The sequence below is a fragment of the Chelonoidis abingdonii genome, chromosome 2 (genome assembly GCF_003597395.2).
Source record: "Chelonoidis abingdonii isolate Lonesome George chromosome 2, CheloAbing_2.0, whole genome shotgun sequence".
NCBI lineage: Eukaryota > Metazoa > Chordata > Testudines > Testudinidae > Chelonoidis > Chelonoidis abingdonii.
In genome coordinates, this window is record NC_133770.1 from 228,466,554 (window position 1) to 228,487,319 (window position 20,766).

The following is a 20,766-nucleotide window of genomic DNA, read 5'->3' on the forward strand; positions in this document are numbered from 1 at the left end:
CTTTGCATTTTGCCATTCTTTTCATCCTCCAATTAATGCTGAAGCATCAAAACCCTTCGCATATCACACACTGCCACTAACAAAACTGGGAAAAGCAGCGCAAGCTTCCTTGTGACACCCAACCCCATTGCAGTAGTTTAAATGTCTCTTTATCAGATCATGAACATTTTGGGCTCTGTCATCCAAGTTCACATCCTGAGCCAAATGCTCCTGTAAACAAATGTTTTCACAGCTATCTGGGGATGTGGAATAGATCAGTAGCCTAGCTAGCAGAAGGGCCAGGGAGTCTGTGTCTCCCCGTCTTGGTAAGATTAAACAGATAGCTTTTTATAGCTCCCAGTCTGCCCTAAAAACTTTCTACTAAATGTACATTTTGAAAGGTCATCCCTCCTCCTGCCATTATGACAAAGGACATATGGGAATACAATGGACATTTTTCAGGAGCTGATCTCAGATGCCCTTCAGTGATGACAACTGAAAACTGCTGAGTGAATTCATGTACCGTTCCTGACTTGAGCAGGATTCAGATAGCTGTGAGAAGGGGCATGGAATGAGCAATGTAGCACTAAAAATGTGTTTTGACTGTGCTTTGATGACATCATAACCTCAATGAAATGCTAAAGGACATCTGCCAGTGTCCAAAGTCACCAGTTATGTTCTTTTTTCAAAAAGCTCAACTTCCTTTTTAGGAGAGATTTCTTCTGTCAAAATGCGTTTGTTTGTTTGTTTTTTTTAAGCTAAGGATAACTGTAGCAAATCCTATAACAGAGAACTGTCTGTTGCATAGAGGAAAAGACCAACATTTTCAAACCTAGGTTCTTAAATCCATTCCACCCTCTGAAAATCAGGCCAATTTTATATTTGGGAGCCTAAACATGGATTTAGAAGCTGAACTTTAGGCACCCAGGTTCGAACAATTTGGACAGATTTTATTTTTTTTTAAATTGTCCCTAAATGAAAGAGAACATACACACAGGCAAATGAAGAAACTCTATTTAATCTGCCGGATTTCTTCACTGTACTAGGGTAGCATCCTCTTGTGAGGAAACAATGACATCTGGAGGGATAGAAAGGCATGACTAGGCAGTTCAGCAGTGTCCTGATGAAAAATTATGATTAGATTACAAATAGATAAATGTTGAGCTACTGAACACTCAAATCTAATTATCTGATTTTGTTGCGCCGGACACAAAATTGCAAGGGCATTGATAAAAAACAAATTGATGGAGGCAGCTTTCCTGGAGTACAATTTTCCCAGATTCCCTTATGTCATTTTGTAATTCTCTCAAGTGTGAGATTTTCAAAAATTACTGAAGACTTTGTAAGCACAAGTCCCTTTGAAAGTTAATGGGATGTAACTCCTAACTCACATAGGAAACCTCACCTTATATGAACAACAGTACCCTAACAGTCTGACTGCAGTAGTTCAACCTGCTGCTTGATTGTTTCTACAGAATGTCATGACAAGAGGCTCAGGGCCAAATGCTGCCCTGAACCGTGAAGTGGCAGTGCGGGGAAGAGGGTGTATTAATACGCTATTGTGTACGTTATGGTACTATCAAGAAGCCTCAACTATTACACTGGGCATGGCGCAAAACACACAGGAACAGATAGTCCCTGTTCCAAAAACAGCTTACAATTGGAATTAAGGCAAAATGTGATATGCTAGTGTAACAAACTAGGTTGGAGAGAGGGAGGAAGAGGAGGGTACTTAGACTGGAAGGTGTGGCAGGAAGGTGACATGAAGATGCAGGTATTTAGACTGACTATATACATCATTTATAGGACTGAGAGGGGGGGTTCCTCTCTTTAAAAGATACAAATTCAGAATAGATAGCAATATAATGGTGGCAGTAGTCTCTACTGAGCACCTGAATAGTCATTATCAGCTGGCAGTTTACTGGAGACATCACAATAGAAGCAGATCCTTAAAAGGGATTTAAAGGAGGGCATGGTTGCTGCTCTACAGATCAGTTCCATGAGGGTGTTTCATGCATAAGCGATGGCATGGAAGAAGGCATGAAGAAATTTATGGGAGAAGCTGTCAAATGAGCAACAATGGTTGGCACCAATGGTAGAGTGGAGTGCAGGGGTAAATATAATATAAAAGAAAGGATATGCATGATGGTGTTAAATTGTGAAGGGGCTCAATTCATTTAGCCACTTCTGAAAATTTTACTCAAGAACAAGAAGCTTGTAACTATTTAATATGGAGGTAAATGGGGGTCTGATGAGAGGCCTTTGAAAGGGAGACGATATGGCTACAGTGACAGGAAGACACCCTTAGCAGCAGCATTTTCAATGGATCTGAAAGGGACGAATTAGGTGACAGGAAAAGCTTTGACACTGGAAGTCACAAGGGCCTGGATGAGAGACTTAGTATGCGTTCAGAGAGAAAAGGGTGAATACTGGAGATCTTACTGAAGAAAAAGTACAAGATAAGGATATGGCTTGGAGGTTGTACTGTATACTCCTGATATTCCAATAACATATGGCACACCTATGCCAATACATCTAAGCATTTAAGCATGCAAAAGTAGTCAAAGTTTTTGTAACTTAAATGTATTACATCTGTTTTAGTGTTATATGGAAATGAATGCTAAGTAAGGACAATAAATTCAGAACATAACATTTTCAACTTATGGAATAATTAATGTCTGTAACAGCTTTTTTAGGCAGAATTGTTGAGGTAACAATGTAGAATCATTCATGCAATAATTAGATGTTATCCTGAGAATTACTAGGTTTTAAAAACATGATTCTCAATAGGTACAGTAATTTCTCATGTCTTTACAATAGCAAATAAGTAATATTCTGATCTTCTAGCCTAACACAAACAAAATCACCATTTTGCAATAAAAGTAATCTTGAAGCTATAACTAATTTGGAAAATGTTTTAAATGATTGTGATTTTCAAGGAAAATATTTACTGATAACTACTGAAAATTGAGACTAGCATATATCAGACTTTGGCTCAGTAGGCCTATCATCATTTCATGTGTTATTTTTACCACATTTTATCATTCGTTTTTCACTGTGTGACTATGAAAATGTTTGGCTGGCTGTGTTTATGTAGGATGATGATCATATTTTGTAAGCTAGGCAGCTAAACTACTATAAACATTTGGAAAATGTTTTAATATTTTATCACAGAGAACTATGTAAAAGTTATCCCTGCTGTATATCTTCTCCCATTCCAAGGCAACAGTTGAAGATACATTGTTGCATATTATTATACTCTCTAACTAACTTTTGCAGTTTAATTTCTCTCTCTAATTTTTAAATAAAATCAGGGAATTATACCACAGACATTTCAATCAATTGTATTGTGTTATTTACAGCTGCTCCAATGATCCAAGTCCTTTAAATGGGTGCTGGTCTATTGTGTGGATTTCATTCTTGTACAAGTAACTGCAAAAAAAAAAATTATTGCAATGAGAAATAGAAGACAAACACCTCATTAACTTGTCATCTTTTAGAATTAAGTCATTAAATATGTTTAGGACATTACAGCATCTCCTGAGTGACAAAGTAAAAAAAAATACATGTTGGATAACATATCAATATTTTTTTCAAATGCTAAAGCTATCCTATAAAGCATATACAGATGTATTTAAGAACAAGAGAATGTACAGACTGGATACTTGTTAGCAGAGCTGAGCAAACAATGCACAACAATCTCTCTCACATATTTAGCCTCTAAGACTATGATTTCCTTACATGTATGTTAATATTTTCCCCTTTTTTTAAACACACACACATTTCTGGGTTGATTACATGTGCTTACGCCATCCTCTAAATCCACTCTTGGAGGTGGGATACCGGACAAGATGAACCAATGTTTTGAACTAGAATGGCAATTCCTGCATAACTATATTCCCAAATTGTGTTGGTTATTTGTGATTGCTCAGATAAGCTGTATGGTATTGTATCTGTTCACTGCGTGGTTGATCTTACGAGCACTGCTGGTATAAAATTAAGTTTCTGTAAATACTTGAGCAAGAAAATTTCAAATTCACCTTTCAAATTCAAATTCACACAAACATTTGCATGCAAAGAGTTGATTGTTTGAATCTTTGTGAAAAGCAAATACAAAAGGGGTATGCGCATAGCCAAAATGAATTCATTTGCTGAATGATAAGAATTTCACTCCTTAATCCTAGCATTTCCTTTTTCTAACCTTAACTATCTAAATATAAATACTGTTGCAGTGACAAAATTTGGTCTACTCAAACAAAGGTAAGGGTAAGAGATTAACAGGAATCAAAACACGATTAGTCATTTATATGAACAACAAGAACATCAGAGTTACAATAGCAAACATAAAAATAATACAATGTTATGACAGGAGTCATGAGGTGCTCTTACACATGCTCTAACAAGTTTGTTTTTTCTTAACAAATTCTTAGTCTTTGAAGAAATGGTGTAATGTTAGTTTTTGTTATGCAGACATTGTTGAGACAAACTGCGACAGGGGAGTTTGTTTCTTGCTGTCTTTTCTATATTTGGGACAGAGTAGCTTCTTGGGGACCCAGGTCTGCATATGTTGGCTGACATTTTGAGGGAGCATGTGGGTGCTGTTTGAGACTGCTTCTGTTCCAGGGCTGGTGTACATGTGTAAATAAACAGGTTATATTAAAAATGCATCCTGACTCCATGTCACTGATTTCTCCTTCACTGGTAAATCAATCTTCTAGGCCTCAGATATCCACCACTACATGGCAAAGGTGTCAGAAGAAGGAGCAACAAGAACAAAAAGCTTCTGGAAAGAGAAATCCATATGCTACATAGCATAAGCCAGACTTCCACTGATAGGGGTCAGGAAGAAATCTTACCCATGGGCAGAATATCCCTACTGCAGGGTGTAGTAAGAGGAGGCCCTGAGAGAACCCCCAATGACCACAGACTCTAGTAAGGTATGAAGGCACGTCAGCCAGGTTTATTGTCAAAGAGAAACACAGTCTCCAGCTCCCTGGCAAACAAAGTCCAAGGTGCTGCTAAGGCGCAGATAGCCAGTACTTATGTGCTCCCTGGCAATGAACTCAGTTCAGTCAGTGGTGGGATTTTCCACTGCCCCCTAGGCTGGAAAAAGACACTGCCCCCTAGGCTGGAAAAAGACACTGCCCCAGGGATGCATTCTTATATACAGGTACAAACAAGTTACACATCACTCCTGACGTATTAAGGTACAACCCTTCTATGTAGCAAGGTGCTGCCTCTCACCTTGTACACGTTGGTTTGAACAAAACAATTCTATCCATCATATTCCCCTTTTGGCCCTGAGATTGGGATGGATCAGCCTGTTACTTGTTATCTGTGTGGAGTGTATAAGTATGCGAATGTTCTGCTATCTGGTGTCCAGTACCTTTTAGGTATGTCTCTTTTTGCAGTACAGCCCTTATCCTTTCGGCTTCTGTGAGCAGGGCCTGCCTCTGGCTCACAGCTTCACTTTGCTTATGTTAGCAAAGCTTGACCATTAACTTTAGTTCAGGCCTTACCCTCATACAGGATCTTGAATACAAGTTTAGTGTCTCAGGGCCTCCTTACTACACAGGGTTCCCTGCACTTCCCTGAAGAACTCTGTACTGGCTACTGTGGGATACAAGCTAATGAGCTACAGAGATTAATGTCTGATTAATAGGTAAGTGTATATTCTTGGATATCTTCTCTGCATGGTAGATGTAGAGTATGTTCTACAACTACCGACAGATTGGCGGCAGCGAAATCGATCTAGCAGGGTTGATTTAATCAGCTTCTATCGTAGAGCGAAAAAATCAAGCCCCAAGGCGCTCCCCAAGTGACCTGTAATCATACTCCACCGGGCCGCGAGAGGTGCAGGCAGAGTCAAACTAGGGGGGGAGCCGGCAGCAGTCAACTCAACTCAAACCAGGGGAAGACACCGCAGTGAGTAGGGTCTAAGTAATGTCAACTTCAGCTACTTATACCTGCCCCCATGTAGAGCACGGCCCTTAGTCCTCCCACACATAGTACCTATGAACAGGTCAAAGTTGGGATATGCTTTCCCTTCGGCTGCCTCTACCTCCTTCCTGGGAGTTAGTTCACTTGTCTACTCATTTATACCATGCTCTCCCTGAGTGTGAGTGTGTCGGCCAAAACTTACAAAAACACAAAGCTAAATTCGTATACTGAAAGCTTTATAGGGACTCTGATTTCTTTCCATCCTCTACCAGTTAGTCTTAAAGAATCATTTTTTAAAACTTTCTTGCCATCCATTTTTCCTCTCCCAACTGCCTCTTTTCCCTTTGTTCCCTCTTTTATCCCTATTTTTGTCCTTCAAGATCATGTACTGGCATAGTTGCTATTTCTTAGTAACTTTCCTGTTTGTGAAAATGCTATGATGATGAACTTGTCATTAGTATAATGGAAATAGGGTTTACGCTTTTCTGCTTCTTAAGTAGAAACAAACAAAAAAATGACCATATTCCTCTTTTGTTTCCCTTTGACTTCTTCAGAGCAATGTGAAATACAATCCATCTCCCCAAGAAGAGCAGGCTCACAATCTGAGAAATACTGACAAAGGATGACAATTTCAGAAAACAAAACATAAAAGTATGTGAAAGTTATACAGCATGATATGCCGTCTAGTACTAAAAGACCTCTTGGCCAAATGAAAACACACCAGACTACAGGACAGCATGCTGCATGTAAAATTATTCATAACAAAGGCCAGAACTACACGACAAAGTTTTGTCAGCATAGCTGTGTTGGTCAGAGGTGTGAAAAAACACACACATCCCTAGTGAAATAGTTATGCCCGCAAAACCCCCAGTGTAGACACAGCTGTGTCAACAGAAGAGTGCCTCTTTTTGCAGAGATAACGTCATTCGGGGAGATGGTGTTACTATGCTGACAGAAAAAGTGCTCCTGATGGCATATGCTGCACCTGCTGCTATAGCTATATCAGCAAAGCATCTGTAGTGTAGACAAGGCCAAAGAGTGCATGTGAACTATTGGCTGAATGAAGAGAAAGCAAATAGACTGAACTGCAAATGAAAGCGAGAGTTACTTTTGCAATGTTTGTTAAAAGTCCTTTCTGCAGAAACAAACATGACAATGTTTTGTGTTAATACAAAGCACCAAAAACCCCACAAATTAATATTTAAGGGAAAATGAAAGGAATCTGCAGCTTACACAAACAGACCCTTTAAAACATATTTCTCTCCCTTGAATTTTGCCAAGTATGGCTGCAATAATAAAATTTCACACCAGGCACTTTCTCGGTTGCCTGAATTATTATGAGAATTGTGGCATGAATTTAAAACATACCACTGTTTTTTAAAAGCTGAGTGTGAAATAGAAAACAAAATGACAAAATATTATGTAGGATTTGGAAGAAAATAAGTTGTGATACTTGTGCAAACTCAAAACCCTCATGAGAGAAATGAATCTAAAGCCTTGAACTAAAACATGAATTTCCAGAAGTCTGAAAATGAACTTAGAATGAGAATTTGGTAAGTTTGAGATAAGGTGGCATTTACATATCTGTTTATCTGAATAGTTAAAGGGCTATTTTTCTATACACTGAGTTGATTAAAGGACTATATGCAACATGAATCTTTTAACATTTATTATGTTATTTGGATTCACAATCAAACTGAGAGTTTCAGGAACTTTCATCTGAAAACTATTTTCACAGTACCTTAAGGCTGTTCTCATTTGTCTCATTTGAAACTTTATGGCTGCACTCAACAACAACAAAATAATAAGCATCACAGACAGTGTAATGCATGCTGGCAGGAGCAAGTTCAATTTTAATAGCAAACAATTCAACCTTAAGGTATCGTGAAAACAGTTTTCATATGAAAGTTCCTGAATCTCATTATTATTGTGAATCCAAAAGGTACTTAACTGAAGGCACATTTTTCATAGACGAAAAAACAAAGATTGAATATCACAATTTTGTCAAACCTTATTTACACATTGGACAGGCATAGAAAAAGTAGAATAAATGAGACTCAGATTCTTCAAATAACCAAAAGAACCAGGTGCGCTCACACATGCAAATTATATTTTCAATGGAAACTAATGAAAGAAGCAGAAAAAAAAAAGGACAACCCTGCACTGGTGAACTAAGGGCCTGATCCTACACATCTTTGCACCCTGTGCAGCCATTTGCATCTGCGCAAATGCTACAAAATCAGAATGGTACCATTCAGCATAGCATACCAGCAATGTTGCACTATACAATTTTTAGTGTGTGTGTGCAGCCTTTCAAAAGCATTTCTTGAAATCTTCTTGATTTGGTTTGTTATTCAGAAGCCTGTAAATCATACATAGCCATTTAATTCTCAATAACAGCAAATTAGAAAATAATAAAGATCATCTGATTGAACCAAAGTACATTTAAATATTTTACCAACATAAGGCAGACTATTAAAACATTTTTTAGCATTAAGAAAAACTAGAAGTGTGTGGAATAATTTTTTTTCCAATTAAACCCCTCTCTTCATGCTTGCACTCAATGATCACAAAATAATTAGCATCACAGACAGTGAAATTGATGTTGGCAGGAGCAAGTTTAGTTTTTAACAACAAACAATTCATACACAAATTATTCACCAAAGCTCTTCACTGCCTGTCTGGTAAATGAAAATTGTAATAATATTTCTGTATTAGAGGGACACTGTTTTCCCTTGAAGTTCACATGATGGATGAAATCCTGACTCCACTGAAGTCAACAATAAAATTCTCATTGAGTTCAACGGGACCAGTATTTCATCCAAGGCATCTCCACGAAGGATGGAAATGTATTTTTTTCATTCAGGTATCCCATCTAGGCACAGATCCTTGAACTACATTGAAAGTAAACTAATCAAGGCAGCTGCATTTGACTGTGTTGGGGAAAATAACTCATTGCACAGACTTCAGTATTCCAACAAGCCCTCCACCACACTAAAACGAAACAGTCCTTTTGAGGAGCATATCAGACTTAAGCCCTTCACGTGAACAATTTGTTTTTGTTGTGTTTTTTTCTTGGTGTTACTGTTAAAGATTGACACCAGAGGCAAGCCTATCCACTTTGGGAAAGAAAATGGGTTAGTCTTCAAAACTTCAGCAAAAAGTATTAAATTCTTAAACTAAAGAGGGCAGGTCTATGCACTTAAGTGAAAAGGTGCATACAACCATTTTGGTGGATAAAAGATGATAACAGCACAAGAATATAGATTTTATTCCACCCCTTCCATTTTCCAGATGCAGCTGTGGGAAGAGTTCCCACCTGCTTGGGGTAAATGTGGTCCCACCTCTTCTGTGACTGCCAATCAATCAAAATCTTACGCCTCATTCCCCATCGATCACTCCTTGTGTAGTCATTTACACCTGTGCAAAAGGTATGCAAAGCAATACTATGCTGTATATGGAACCTGAGCTTTGGCGTTTCCTAACTTCTTGATGCATGACCATTCAACCTTAATGTTCCCTTGACGTATCATAGGGATATGTTGCATACGCAAGTCAGATACAAATGAATACTCTATCCCTGTCTTGTACCAGTTTTGAGCTTCAAATGTCTGAATAGTATGCTTCTTTTGCGATCTCTGATATTCAGTTTTTGTTCTGTACAATTAATAAATTAGGTAAAAAAGTTCTAGTACTGTTCTAGTTCTAGTAAAGTCCTAATAGGTTCTAGTGAAAAAAGTCTTTATTACTTTTGAACAAATAAGATGAGTTAATAAAAGTTTCAAATGTCTGATATGCCTGTGGAGTCATGATTTCCTAGACACATTTCTCTAGGAATTTGGATAATCCAAAGATAAGCTATATTTTGATCTCTCTTTTAGTCTTACTTGGAAACATTTTCATTCATTGCAGAAATGGAATACATTTAAATGATTAACAATTGAATGTGTTTTATAATCAGGGTTTTATTCAAAGTAATTTTTACTTAAATATTTCTTTGCTGTAATATTGATATATTACATTTATTCCTGGCAATATTTCCATTATAGTAGTTACAACCTATTTCTAAAATTTGGTTGGTGTATTGTTCAAATAATATCTGTTCAATTTCTGGATGAGATCTTTTGAGATAAATGTGGGAAAATTAGGATTAAAAGTAAAACAATGTTCTCAATAAGGATATAGAAACAGATCTTACGAGGGCACTTTGGTTTTTAAGGTGTGATAAATAAAGAGTCTCAAATGATGATTCAAGAGGAAAGACAAGACAGTCAGAAGTTCATTATGAGCTACATAAATAAGAGTGATTGGTGACAGCACCAGTGCTTATCCATCAAATCACTGAATGAAAACATGAAACCTGAGGGTGCACAGGAAGAGGGCACAGAGCACTTATAGTTACTCAACACCAGAATAGCAGATTTACACATTTCAAGTCAGACTATCACATTGTTAAGATAGATAATTATTTTACCTGTTCCTAGTTTACTTTTTAATTGGAAAACCAGTGAATTAAATACAATAAATGTGAGCTAAGGAATGTATCATGCATATTTTACATATCTATGTACCTGAAGGACACCTATCACCAACACTGCAGTATCTGCGAACCTCCCACATATTTAAAAATAGATAAAACAATGTCAATCTCTCTCTTTCTTCCTTTCTAGTCTGTAGGACAAATAACTTATTAGGTTGTTATAAGCTTTTAAGTGTGTGTACACGCACACATGCATATGTGTATAGAATTTTACTAAGAAAAGCTATATTGGAAAAAAAGTTTGTGAATTTGTTCTGAATGTGGCGAGGTCTATGGTTGGTCTTATAACTTGCCAGAGATGGTTCCATAGACTTGATCTAGCACCCATTAAACAACTGTCTCCTACATTTATGAGCCTTCCCCATTGGTCAACTGTTTCAAAGTTCCAGTGGAATATGGCTAATCAAATCAGAGACTTTGAATATTAAGGTACAGAGAATGAACTGGAGTTTGTATTCTCTATATGGTGCCTTTCACTTTGAAGTTTATGAAGGGACTTTACAAATTGTATACAGACCATCCTGCCATTGAAATGCAGCCACTTCTACAGTGAAGCACAGCAAACAGTAATAAATCCAACAGTTTAAGAAATGAAGAACAATACCATAGCCATAGTGAATTCACGTACTGTCAAGGCTGTGCTATGAGCAGCCTGTGTGCACTGGTTAGTTACAAAGTTGCAGATGGAAGTCAAGTAGTGGAGTTAGGGTTGAACAGGATCAGGAAACCACAAAGTCAAGATCAGGTAAAATGTAACAGACAGCAGACATGTCACAGAGTTGGGGACAAACCAGGGTCAGAAGCTAGAGTCTAGGGTCCACAGCAAGGCAAGGGCTGGAGCGGAAGCAAGCAGGCGGTCTGTGCCATTGCTCAGTTAGCTTCCCATGATGGCTTCCTGGTTTATATACCAGGATAAGACAACCAGTGGGATGAGGGGGCCACCACTCAGGCCAAGCTGGGCTGTACTTCCTGCAATACCTTGCTTCACATGGTCCTCCAGTAGAAACCCACCCTGAGCTACCAATGATGATGCAGAAGCATTGGCGGCCCAAGAACCCTCATAGTTCCAGGTTCTAGTCCTGCAGGTTATTATATGTAGCTACAGAATCATAGAAATGTAGAGCTGGAGAGAACCCCAAAGTCATCAGATCCAGATCCCTGTGCTGAGGCAGGCCAGGTAAACCTAGACCACCCTGACAGGTGTTTGTGTAACCTGTTCTTAAAAAGCTCCAGTGACAGGGATTCCACAACCTCCCTTGGAAGCCTAGTCCAGAGCATCATAAGCTCTTTGAAGTTAAACTTGAGCCAAAACACTGAGACTAAACCCTCTACTTTTGTGAAAGATACCATAGCATTTCTACCAATTTGATGTGGTCGGGGCTTCCATTTTACATCTTGAACAAAAGACTGCACCCTCCAGCAGCACAACACTACCCTTACAGTATGGCATCTGTCCAGGATTGACTGAAAGGAAAGAATGGCTCATAGTACTGAAGTGCTCCTAAAATGTGACACACAGAAGTGCAGACACGAATCATCTTTATTTTTCTAGATCTAATTACATGACATGGGTCAGGGTTACAAAAGTCTAACTCCATCACATGACAGGGGTCAGGATTCACATACTCCACTGGCTGTTTTTACACAATCCAGTGACTGACCCAACCTGATCCTGTTTAGATAATGAGATTTAACGCAGATCTCAACAAACGGAGACATAATTACAGCCCTGTATGAAGTCAAGCCACATTCAGTTTGCAGCGTATACAGTTGCTGAGTCTATTTAAAGTGCCTGCTTAAAACATCAAGGATCTCTCTGTAAAGAATCACAATTCTTGTGAAGCAGCAATCTCAGCTATGTTCACAGAGGTTTGAAGGAGCAATTAAAGTGTGAAGGGCATCACTGTTTACCATGGTTCAGTCACCTACACAGACCAGTAGAATGATTAATGAAAAAAAAAACAGCCAAGAAGAATGGAATTTAAGTATAAGATGAAAAGTGGCAGAGGAATAAATTACACAAGACCTATTCATGCAGAGTTTGAGTCTTCAGGGGGAAAGGGAGCTGTACTAATACACTGCAAACAGTTGCTGAATATGCAAAACTAATATGGACTTTTTTCTTCTGGCAAGTATTTCTAATATTTTTTTAAAATATCAAACTAAAAGAAGGCCAGGGGGGAAGTCTACCCTTGCTATTCCAAAACTCAGCACCTTGAAGGATCATTCCTTTTTCTTGGCCGTTAAGTTTTGGCATACATTTTTAGCTATGCATTTTAGAACTAGGACATACTGGGACAGTAAGGGGGAATTTTCTGAAGTAACAGCCTTCCTTTGGGAATGGGTTGTGTTTCTGCTACTGCTGAAAGAGGGGAAGAATATCTATTGTTCTTGGCTCTTTTTACCCCATCTCTTTCTTTGTCCTTTGGTTCTGAGAGGTTGTTTTCTGTATTTTTCCCTTTAATAATCTTTGCCTGTTGCCAGAGCTAAACAAACTCGCTGTGGACGACCTTCAAAGTGAAATATATGAAGTAAGAGGAGATGCACCTTTTACAGAACATAATGACTGTGAGCAATACAAAGTCACTTGTGATTTTGCAGTGCTGCAGAAGCACAAAGGGGCAACTCTGAATTTGACAGCAAGGTCTAATGGAAAGTCTGCATACATTAAACTCATCCTTTGCATTTTCTTCCTAAAGCAAACACCTGTATTATTCCTTGAAAGAACTGATGACATCACATTCCAGCATGCAAGCCACTACTTAACTAATGAAGAGGCCTCTCACATACAGAGGCAGAATGGTCTAGCAGATATAACACTAAACTAAGACTCAGGAGACCTGGGCTCTATTCCTGTCTAGACTGTTTGGTGTTCTTGGGTAAGTCAGTTCACTGCTCAGGACCTCAGTTTCCAAATCCGTAAAATAGGGGTAATGAGATGGACCTCCTTTGTAAAGTGCTTTGAGATGTACTGATGAAAGATAATATTATAAACAATAGAACACAAAGAGATCAGAAATACATCCTCACTATACCTTATACCACACAAAGACATGAAGCCTTATCCACCCTTGTCCTGCATATTGTATCATCATTTACATCAATGAAAAGTAAGTGCAAAACTATCAGGTTAGCATAATAGCATAGTGTAAATGACAAAGTGTAAATGATTGCACGAGATGCAAGGAAACAGTTAACCAATCTCATTGTACCCAACTTTCTCCTATGGAGTATGTCCGATCTAGAATATCAGAGGTTTTTTCATCAAAGTGCATACGATAAATGATTAATGAGAAAGAAAAAAAAATAAACCTCTGTCCACTGACTGATAGAGAGAAGAGTGAACAAAAAACAGTTGCAAATCATCAACCAGCAAATCAGAAGGATTTGGAAAATGAGTATAGAAAGAGACAATGTAATTTTAAATGATAGTTTACGAACAAAACTTTCATTATAATTCATAGGAATTTACAAGTTTTGTTCTTGGTGGAAATAATGAAAATAGATCCTAAATGTTACTATGACAGTTTATTTCTAGCAGAAAATTTTCACTATTCATTTGGGCTTTGTTTCAGCATGCTGCAGAGTGAGAGTTACCTGCACACTCTCCATTAACATTAAGAGAAATATGGGTGAAAAATCTCTGCACCACTTTGAAAACATATCCCCCTGTCTCCAAATCATAAAGAAAAAACAATCACAGTCATGTTTTGTACCAGATCAAAGATTTGCAGTGATCAGCTACTCCAAAGTCTAAACATGACAACAAACTAATTTGGAAATATCCCCCCAAAATGATATTTCATCCTTTATGGCAGCCAAGCTTATTCTCGCCCTCAGAAACATGATTAAACTAATGGTAAACACAGGAACACTTGGATGGGTAGAAAGGTCAAATTTAATGCTGAACATCTGAAAAACATGTTCAATTCTGATTAGTGTGCAATGAAGCCTACAGCCTACACAAAAAACCTACGTATTCTCCTTGGAGGTTTATGAAGTGTCTCCAGTGAATTTTTTTTTTAAATGGAAATGACAAAAGCATTGGAAATATTCTTTATTAAACATGCTGATGTGTTTTAGGGTGTGTGTAATCAGATTAATGATGTGATGTTCCATTTGACAAAGTGAGATGAACTGTAGGTTTGCACTATTTGCTACACATCCTGTTATTTTTCTTTCCTGCCCAGGACTTTCTAATGCTTAAAAAGAAATGTAAGCCTCAGTATAGGTGAAAGAAACAAACATCTGAGAACTAAGAATAGTTGCCAAAGAACTGTAAGCAGACAGGCTTGTATTACCTATGTATTCGTGTGTTCCATCCTCAGAGCTATGTCCTTCTGTATCAGCCAAATATAGCTTATGCGGTATGGCTCATATCAAGCAAAGCAAAGATGAATTAATGACACATATGCTTAACATTAAGCTTGTGCTTAAGTGTGCTTCTGGATTGAGGCCTATATTGGCCCAAGAGCTGCTGGTTTCTGATCTTAGATGTTCTATTTCATGGCATACAAACAGAGAAGCAAATAAAGGCAAATACTCTTGCTGACAGGTTGCAATATAACCCTACCCTTTTACTGAGCATTCAGACAGACAACACACAAGAACCCAAAAAAACAGAGAAAACATGCTGTTTCCTTAGCCAGTGATGCACAACTCACCCCAGCTTGCTGTAAGCTGGCTCTCTCAAGACTTACTCTGCTCTGCACACTTTGCCTCAGAACCCCTTACCTGTCCCTCCCTGCTCCTGCAATTTCGGTTCCAACACAGTCCTCCAGGATGGGACCAAAGACTGGTCCAAAAAGGAACGGGCAAAGGAATAGCCCAATGAATTTTCAGTTGTACCTTCTTGTTACCCTGGAAGGAGAACTGAACTTCATGTGACTTGGCTAAAGGTTTGAACTATGGAGGACCCGGTGAGAGGCAGATGGGCTGCAAGGACCCCATGTAGCAGCTAACCCTGACAAAAGGGTGCACTGCAGCTGGTGAGAACACTACGGCAGAGTCTGATGGGTCTATTTGACAGTGGGATCTATCTGCTGTGCGAAGGAAACAAACCTATGCAGGGAAATTCATTGGTTTTAAAGTCCAATGCCTTTGCCACTCAGTTCACACAGCTCTCAAATAATTACGATCGTTTGTGTGATATTGCCCAAAGTGTGCTAAGAACACAACACACACAGTCCTGTCCAGAAGAGTTTACAATCTAATCACAATTGCTCTATGCTGATTATATATGAAAACTTCCAAGAATGTTCACTAACTGAACACAGTTTGTAATTAGAAAGCCAGATTTTCAGTTCCACTTCACCCCTTTCGCTGCTGTTCAGGCAGCATAACAGGGACAGCAGAGAATTCCCCTGTTGGAAGGGATTGTCAAAGATGGCAGCATCAGCCACCTTTACCCTGCATGGTTTAGAGGACATAGCACGGCAGGGTAGGGAGGGGAACATACTGCACTGCCACTCTGCTGATCCTCAGCTGGTATATGGTGCATAAGGGAGCAGCTCGTAGGCTGCCCTAACTCTTTGAGGGGAGCATCCGGCCCTGAGTCATATTTTAATGAGTTACTTTGTACTGACAAAAAGCATGAGGACTGCATATATATTTTATTTGGCTGATCTCAGAAATCCAACTACCATTTCTACCTCATAGATGCTCCGGCACTACAAGGGTGATAAGCCAAGTATATAGTAGTTTCTCATGCAATAATACATAATTTGTTTCTGAAGAAGTGTAAACTGTACTACAGTGGTTAATTTCCACAATGATTTGGTAATTCATGAAACTGCACTCAATAGAAAGGATTTATCTGTTTTTATTATTATTTTCTTTCAAGACAAGGAGTAGTCCAAAACACAGACAGACGATGACATCAAGTGTTGGCACTCTAATTTCAAGAGTGCACTCAACTTGGTAAACTTCTGTTTTCACTTTAAAAGTATTCCGACTTCATAGCATTTGACTCACACCACATATTGCCAGCCCATTTTTCAGTTAACATAGCCTCATTGAATTTCAATAGCTTGACACACACAGTCCCCCGGTTGCAATCAGCAAATTGCCATACATTATGTACAGTAGCATGACAAACAAATTCATATGTTTAAGTCATCATCAGAAATATTCATCAACTGCTCAGAAACAAAATGAACCAGTTTTCTGGAAAACACTTAACAATGATCGGGAAAATGGCCTAAATAAATCGTTCTAAGATTCCTAACACATTAAATGAAGTTGTCCATGTAGATGTATAGAGACATAATTTTTAAGGGACCTTCAATTTTGCAAGTACAATTAACTGGAAGTGGAATTAACAGCAAAATCAAATGCTAACATTCAGATATTTAATTATCTGATTTCAAATTACACCCACAAAACTGCAGGAAGCTTCTGAATACAATAGCTCAAAAGATCTCAAACCTGCAGAAGCTGACATTACTAGCACCTATCATGAGTGCAGACTCTTCACTGTTTTATAAGCTGTCACAAAAGCTAATAAGGTACTGCAATCACCCCATCTCAGGCAAGCACAATGGTCATTTGAATACCATGTGATACTACATTAACCCACTAGTCAGCTTCTCTACAGACACCAGGGAACTTTGGCCAGGGGAAAAAGACTGAACATGTAATTCTTAGAGTCAGTGGTAGGACGGTGAGGATCCACTAGCCCTATAAAGAAACCACAGGGGCTCAGAAGGAATTGTAAAAGGGGAAAGAGACCTATACTGGATCATGATAACTAACATTTAAACAGCTTGAAATAAAGTCTTGCCTCTACTCTTGTTGAATCAACCAGGCAAGTTACTAACAACTTCAACAGGACTTTATTTTTACAGTGGAAACCTCTGTACCAAGGATCCTCCCAGTCCCTTTATGCATATCCAGGCTCTTATCAAAGCCTGTCACTCTCATGAGTTCATGTCCCTGTTATCTCTAGCATAGTTTTGTAACCTTCTCCTTTTCTCTAGTGGCTCCAGCTCATTCAACTGCTATTAAAGTGCTTTACTGGCCAGCCATGCCAAGTCACGCTTCTTCTCAGAACGCTCCTCTGTCTTCTGTTTCATTCTGCAAGAAATTCAAATTCCTTTCTATTACTGCTCAGGTTCTTTCCTCATTCTGTCATATGCTGTGCCCTTCCAGATCCATCGGTCTCTTGGCTTCATTCATCTCCTCTGACACCTGACTACTTTTTTTAAAAATACTCCTCTCTACATGTGTAACATCTTCTTCCATCCAATGAGACAATCAATCTTACTTTCCTTCTTCAGATCCTTCCTTTAAACTTAGCTTATAACAGGTCACTTTCCATGTCTAATAGCTCAATTGAGCTCTCATTATAGGGAATCCTTGGATTTACGGCAGAATTCATTTCTCAGAATTGTGCTGTAAGTCAAAAACGGCTTTTCCTTAGGAATCAATGGTATGAAGATGAAGGGGAGATTGGTTCCTGAACCAAGGCTTGATACACTATTTTCACCACAACAACACAGATTTTTGTACTAAATGAATTATAGATGACTAATGTTGCAACACAGTGTATTTACTGTACACTTTATTTTGTAAACACCATTCAAAAAAACATATAAACTCACATGCTGTTCAGAATGCTGGCAACATAGGCTCAGAAGGCCAGGGAAAATGGCACACATGCTGAGCCTCAGCCAATCACTATTCAGGCTTTCTGATTGGCTGAGCCTGAGGCCAGGAGCCAATCCAAAATAAGCAGCAATCCTACCCAGCAACAACCTATCCTGCTTCCTCGAAGCCAATCAGAAGCGACCCCTTCCAGCTCCATACCAGCATAACACAACCAGGATGTGATTTCAAGCGAACTTTATGCAAATTGAGCATCGTAAGGGTGAAAAGGGCGAAACAGGCAGTCAATTGAAAAGTGTTGTAAGTGGCGTCCAACGTAAATCGAGCGTTGTAAGTCTGAGGGCTCCCTGTGTTATGAAAACTATAATTTGGGGATGCACTTTTTGTAACTGATGAGATGCATGATATTTCTATAAGGATTCTATCACTTCACACTCATATTACACGGTCTCCTCCATCTCTCTTTTTTATTTTATCCAACTTAGATCGTAAGGGCCTAATCTAATGTCATTTGATTTAGGAATCTTTCCATTGATTATGTTCATACTTTGGGGCAGGAACCTTGTCTTCATTCATATCTTTAAAACATCATGCACACAAATGGCACAATGCACATACATATCATACACTTTTTTTTATAACTCCTCACTGGGGTTCCTTCTTTCAAAAATATCCGTATTAACCATTTAAAACTTAATTAAAATGTATTTCAGGAAAATATTTGCAGCTCTGAAGGCCAGAGTCACATGTCATGGAAATGAGAATAGTTTTGAGTCTCTTGGAGCAGGGTGGGATCAGAGTATTCGTTATAGGCCATCCAAGTGGCTCCAATGGCTGCACAGTCTCCCTTGCACATGTACCATGACCCCTGGCTTCTCCTCAGAACTATACATAAGCCTATCTAGATGTCTTGAGAGATCTGCCATCTTTGCACCAGGCAGGCAAGTCACCATGCGTTTCTCCTGGTCATCGCAAACCCAGCTACTTTTCTAATGATCAAATCGTCCATTACGAATATCTGTCTCTTCGTAATAACTGGAGTTCCCTCCCCCGGAGAGATACCCTCAGTATGAGATGATACCACATCACCAACTGGAAGGAGGGTACCAACTATGAGATCATTTCCCTCTGCTCTAGTTGAAAGCCTCAGGGAAGAAGAACATCCATCAACTTCAACAGCACAAAGGCTGTCACAGACAGTGGGTGAGACCGTTCTACTGTGTCCCGGAAAGTCTCATCTACCTACCTCTCTGTCTCCCTTAGCTCCTCCAGCTCAGCAACCCTGGCCTCCAAAGCCCGTATGCGGTCTCTGAGGGCCAGAAGTTCCTTGCATCGAATGTACATATACCACCTGCCCAGGTAATCATTCATACTGCATTGGGTGCAATAAACTGAGTAGCCCTCACTCTGTTGCGGGACTTCTGCCTGCATTCTCTTTTCACTCCTGCAACTGGTTCCTTTGTTATTTTGTTTTTATCAGGGGATGTTTTTTAGCTTAAGTTTAAAGTTTAAGGAATGTTAAGTTTATGTAGCCCCGTGCCCTCATGCTCCCCCTGTAAACTCCCTCATAAAACTCCCATTAGCCACTCCTGTTCGCTAGCTCCTCTGGTCACTTAGGACTCAAAACAACCAGAGGAGCTAGAGAAATCAGCTAGAGATTTACCAAGTGCTCAATATAAGAACATAAGAATGTCCATGCTGGATCAGACCAAAGGTCCATCTAGCCCAATATCTTGTCTTCTGGCAGTGGCCAATGCCAGGTGCTTCAGAGGAAATGAATAGAACATCCCTTGTTGCCCATTCGCTGCTGGGCAAAAGTGATAGGAAACCAATCTCTTGTGTGCAAAAATGCTTATAACAGACCAGCAAATGTAGAAATGGAAATTGTATGCATTCTCTCTGGAAGAGAGAGAAAATGCTGGTGCACAATTAGCACATGTTGAAAGGGCACAACCAAACCATGAGAGCCAAGGTTATAAAAGTTGTTAAATATACTGCTGAAAAGTGCAATGAAAAAGTGGCGGAAAGGCCTATCTAACCAGCTATGCGACAAAGAACAGTACAGTGAGCAGAACTGTTAAAAATCAAGGAATTGATACATGCCATGTTTAAAAACAGTTAAGACAGCTAAGTTCCAAATTACCAGATAATGGCAGTGACATCATCAATGGATATATCAGGTGTCTGGAAGGAAAGAAAGAGGAGGTATTGTTTGAGATAATGTAGCTCCTTGATAAATGAAAGTTCCCACAGGTTGTTAAATACTGGGGAGATGACTAATTAAAATGTCAATTTCTGAAAGTTAATTGTTATAGTATGCACTATACCTACGCACAGTGGAATGTTTCTGGAACTGGAACTTCATGGCTAAGAGAAGAAGGCTCAAGCACTGCACTACAACAGAGCCTGTAACAGAGAGGGTGCAGATACACATCATCCTGGACACATTGCGCCTCAAACAAGCACAGGGCAGGGCATTCTCCATTTAGGTACTAGAAACTTTGGAACTCACCTCATAGATCCGTACTAGCCCAAATCTGTTAAGGCTTCAGTGCGTGCCTGTCATAAACAGATAGCTAAGGGTTAATGTTTCTTTCACCTGTAAAGGGTTAACAAAGAGAACCAAACACCTGACCAGAGGACCAATCAGGAAACCGAATTTTTCAAAGCTGAGGGAGGGAATGTTTGGGTCTGTGTCTTTG

The 20,766-nt window shown here is 39.1% G+C and overlaps 1 protein-coding gene across 1 annotated transcript in view; it reads right to left on the reverse strand.

Annotated features, from left to right (window-relative positions):
• Positions 1-20,766, reverse strand: part of PXDNL (peroxidasin like) — a 263,150-nt gene that overhangs the window by 132,521 nt on the left and 109,863 nt on the right. The window contains 4 exon segments of the mRNA XM_075062026.1: positions 3,340-3,411; positions 6,873-6,882; positions 8,207-8,267; positions 8,269-8,281. Coding sequence (XP_074918127.1) covers positions 3,340-3,411; positions 6,873-6,882; positions 8,207-8,267; positions 8,269-8,281 — 156 coding nt within the window.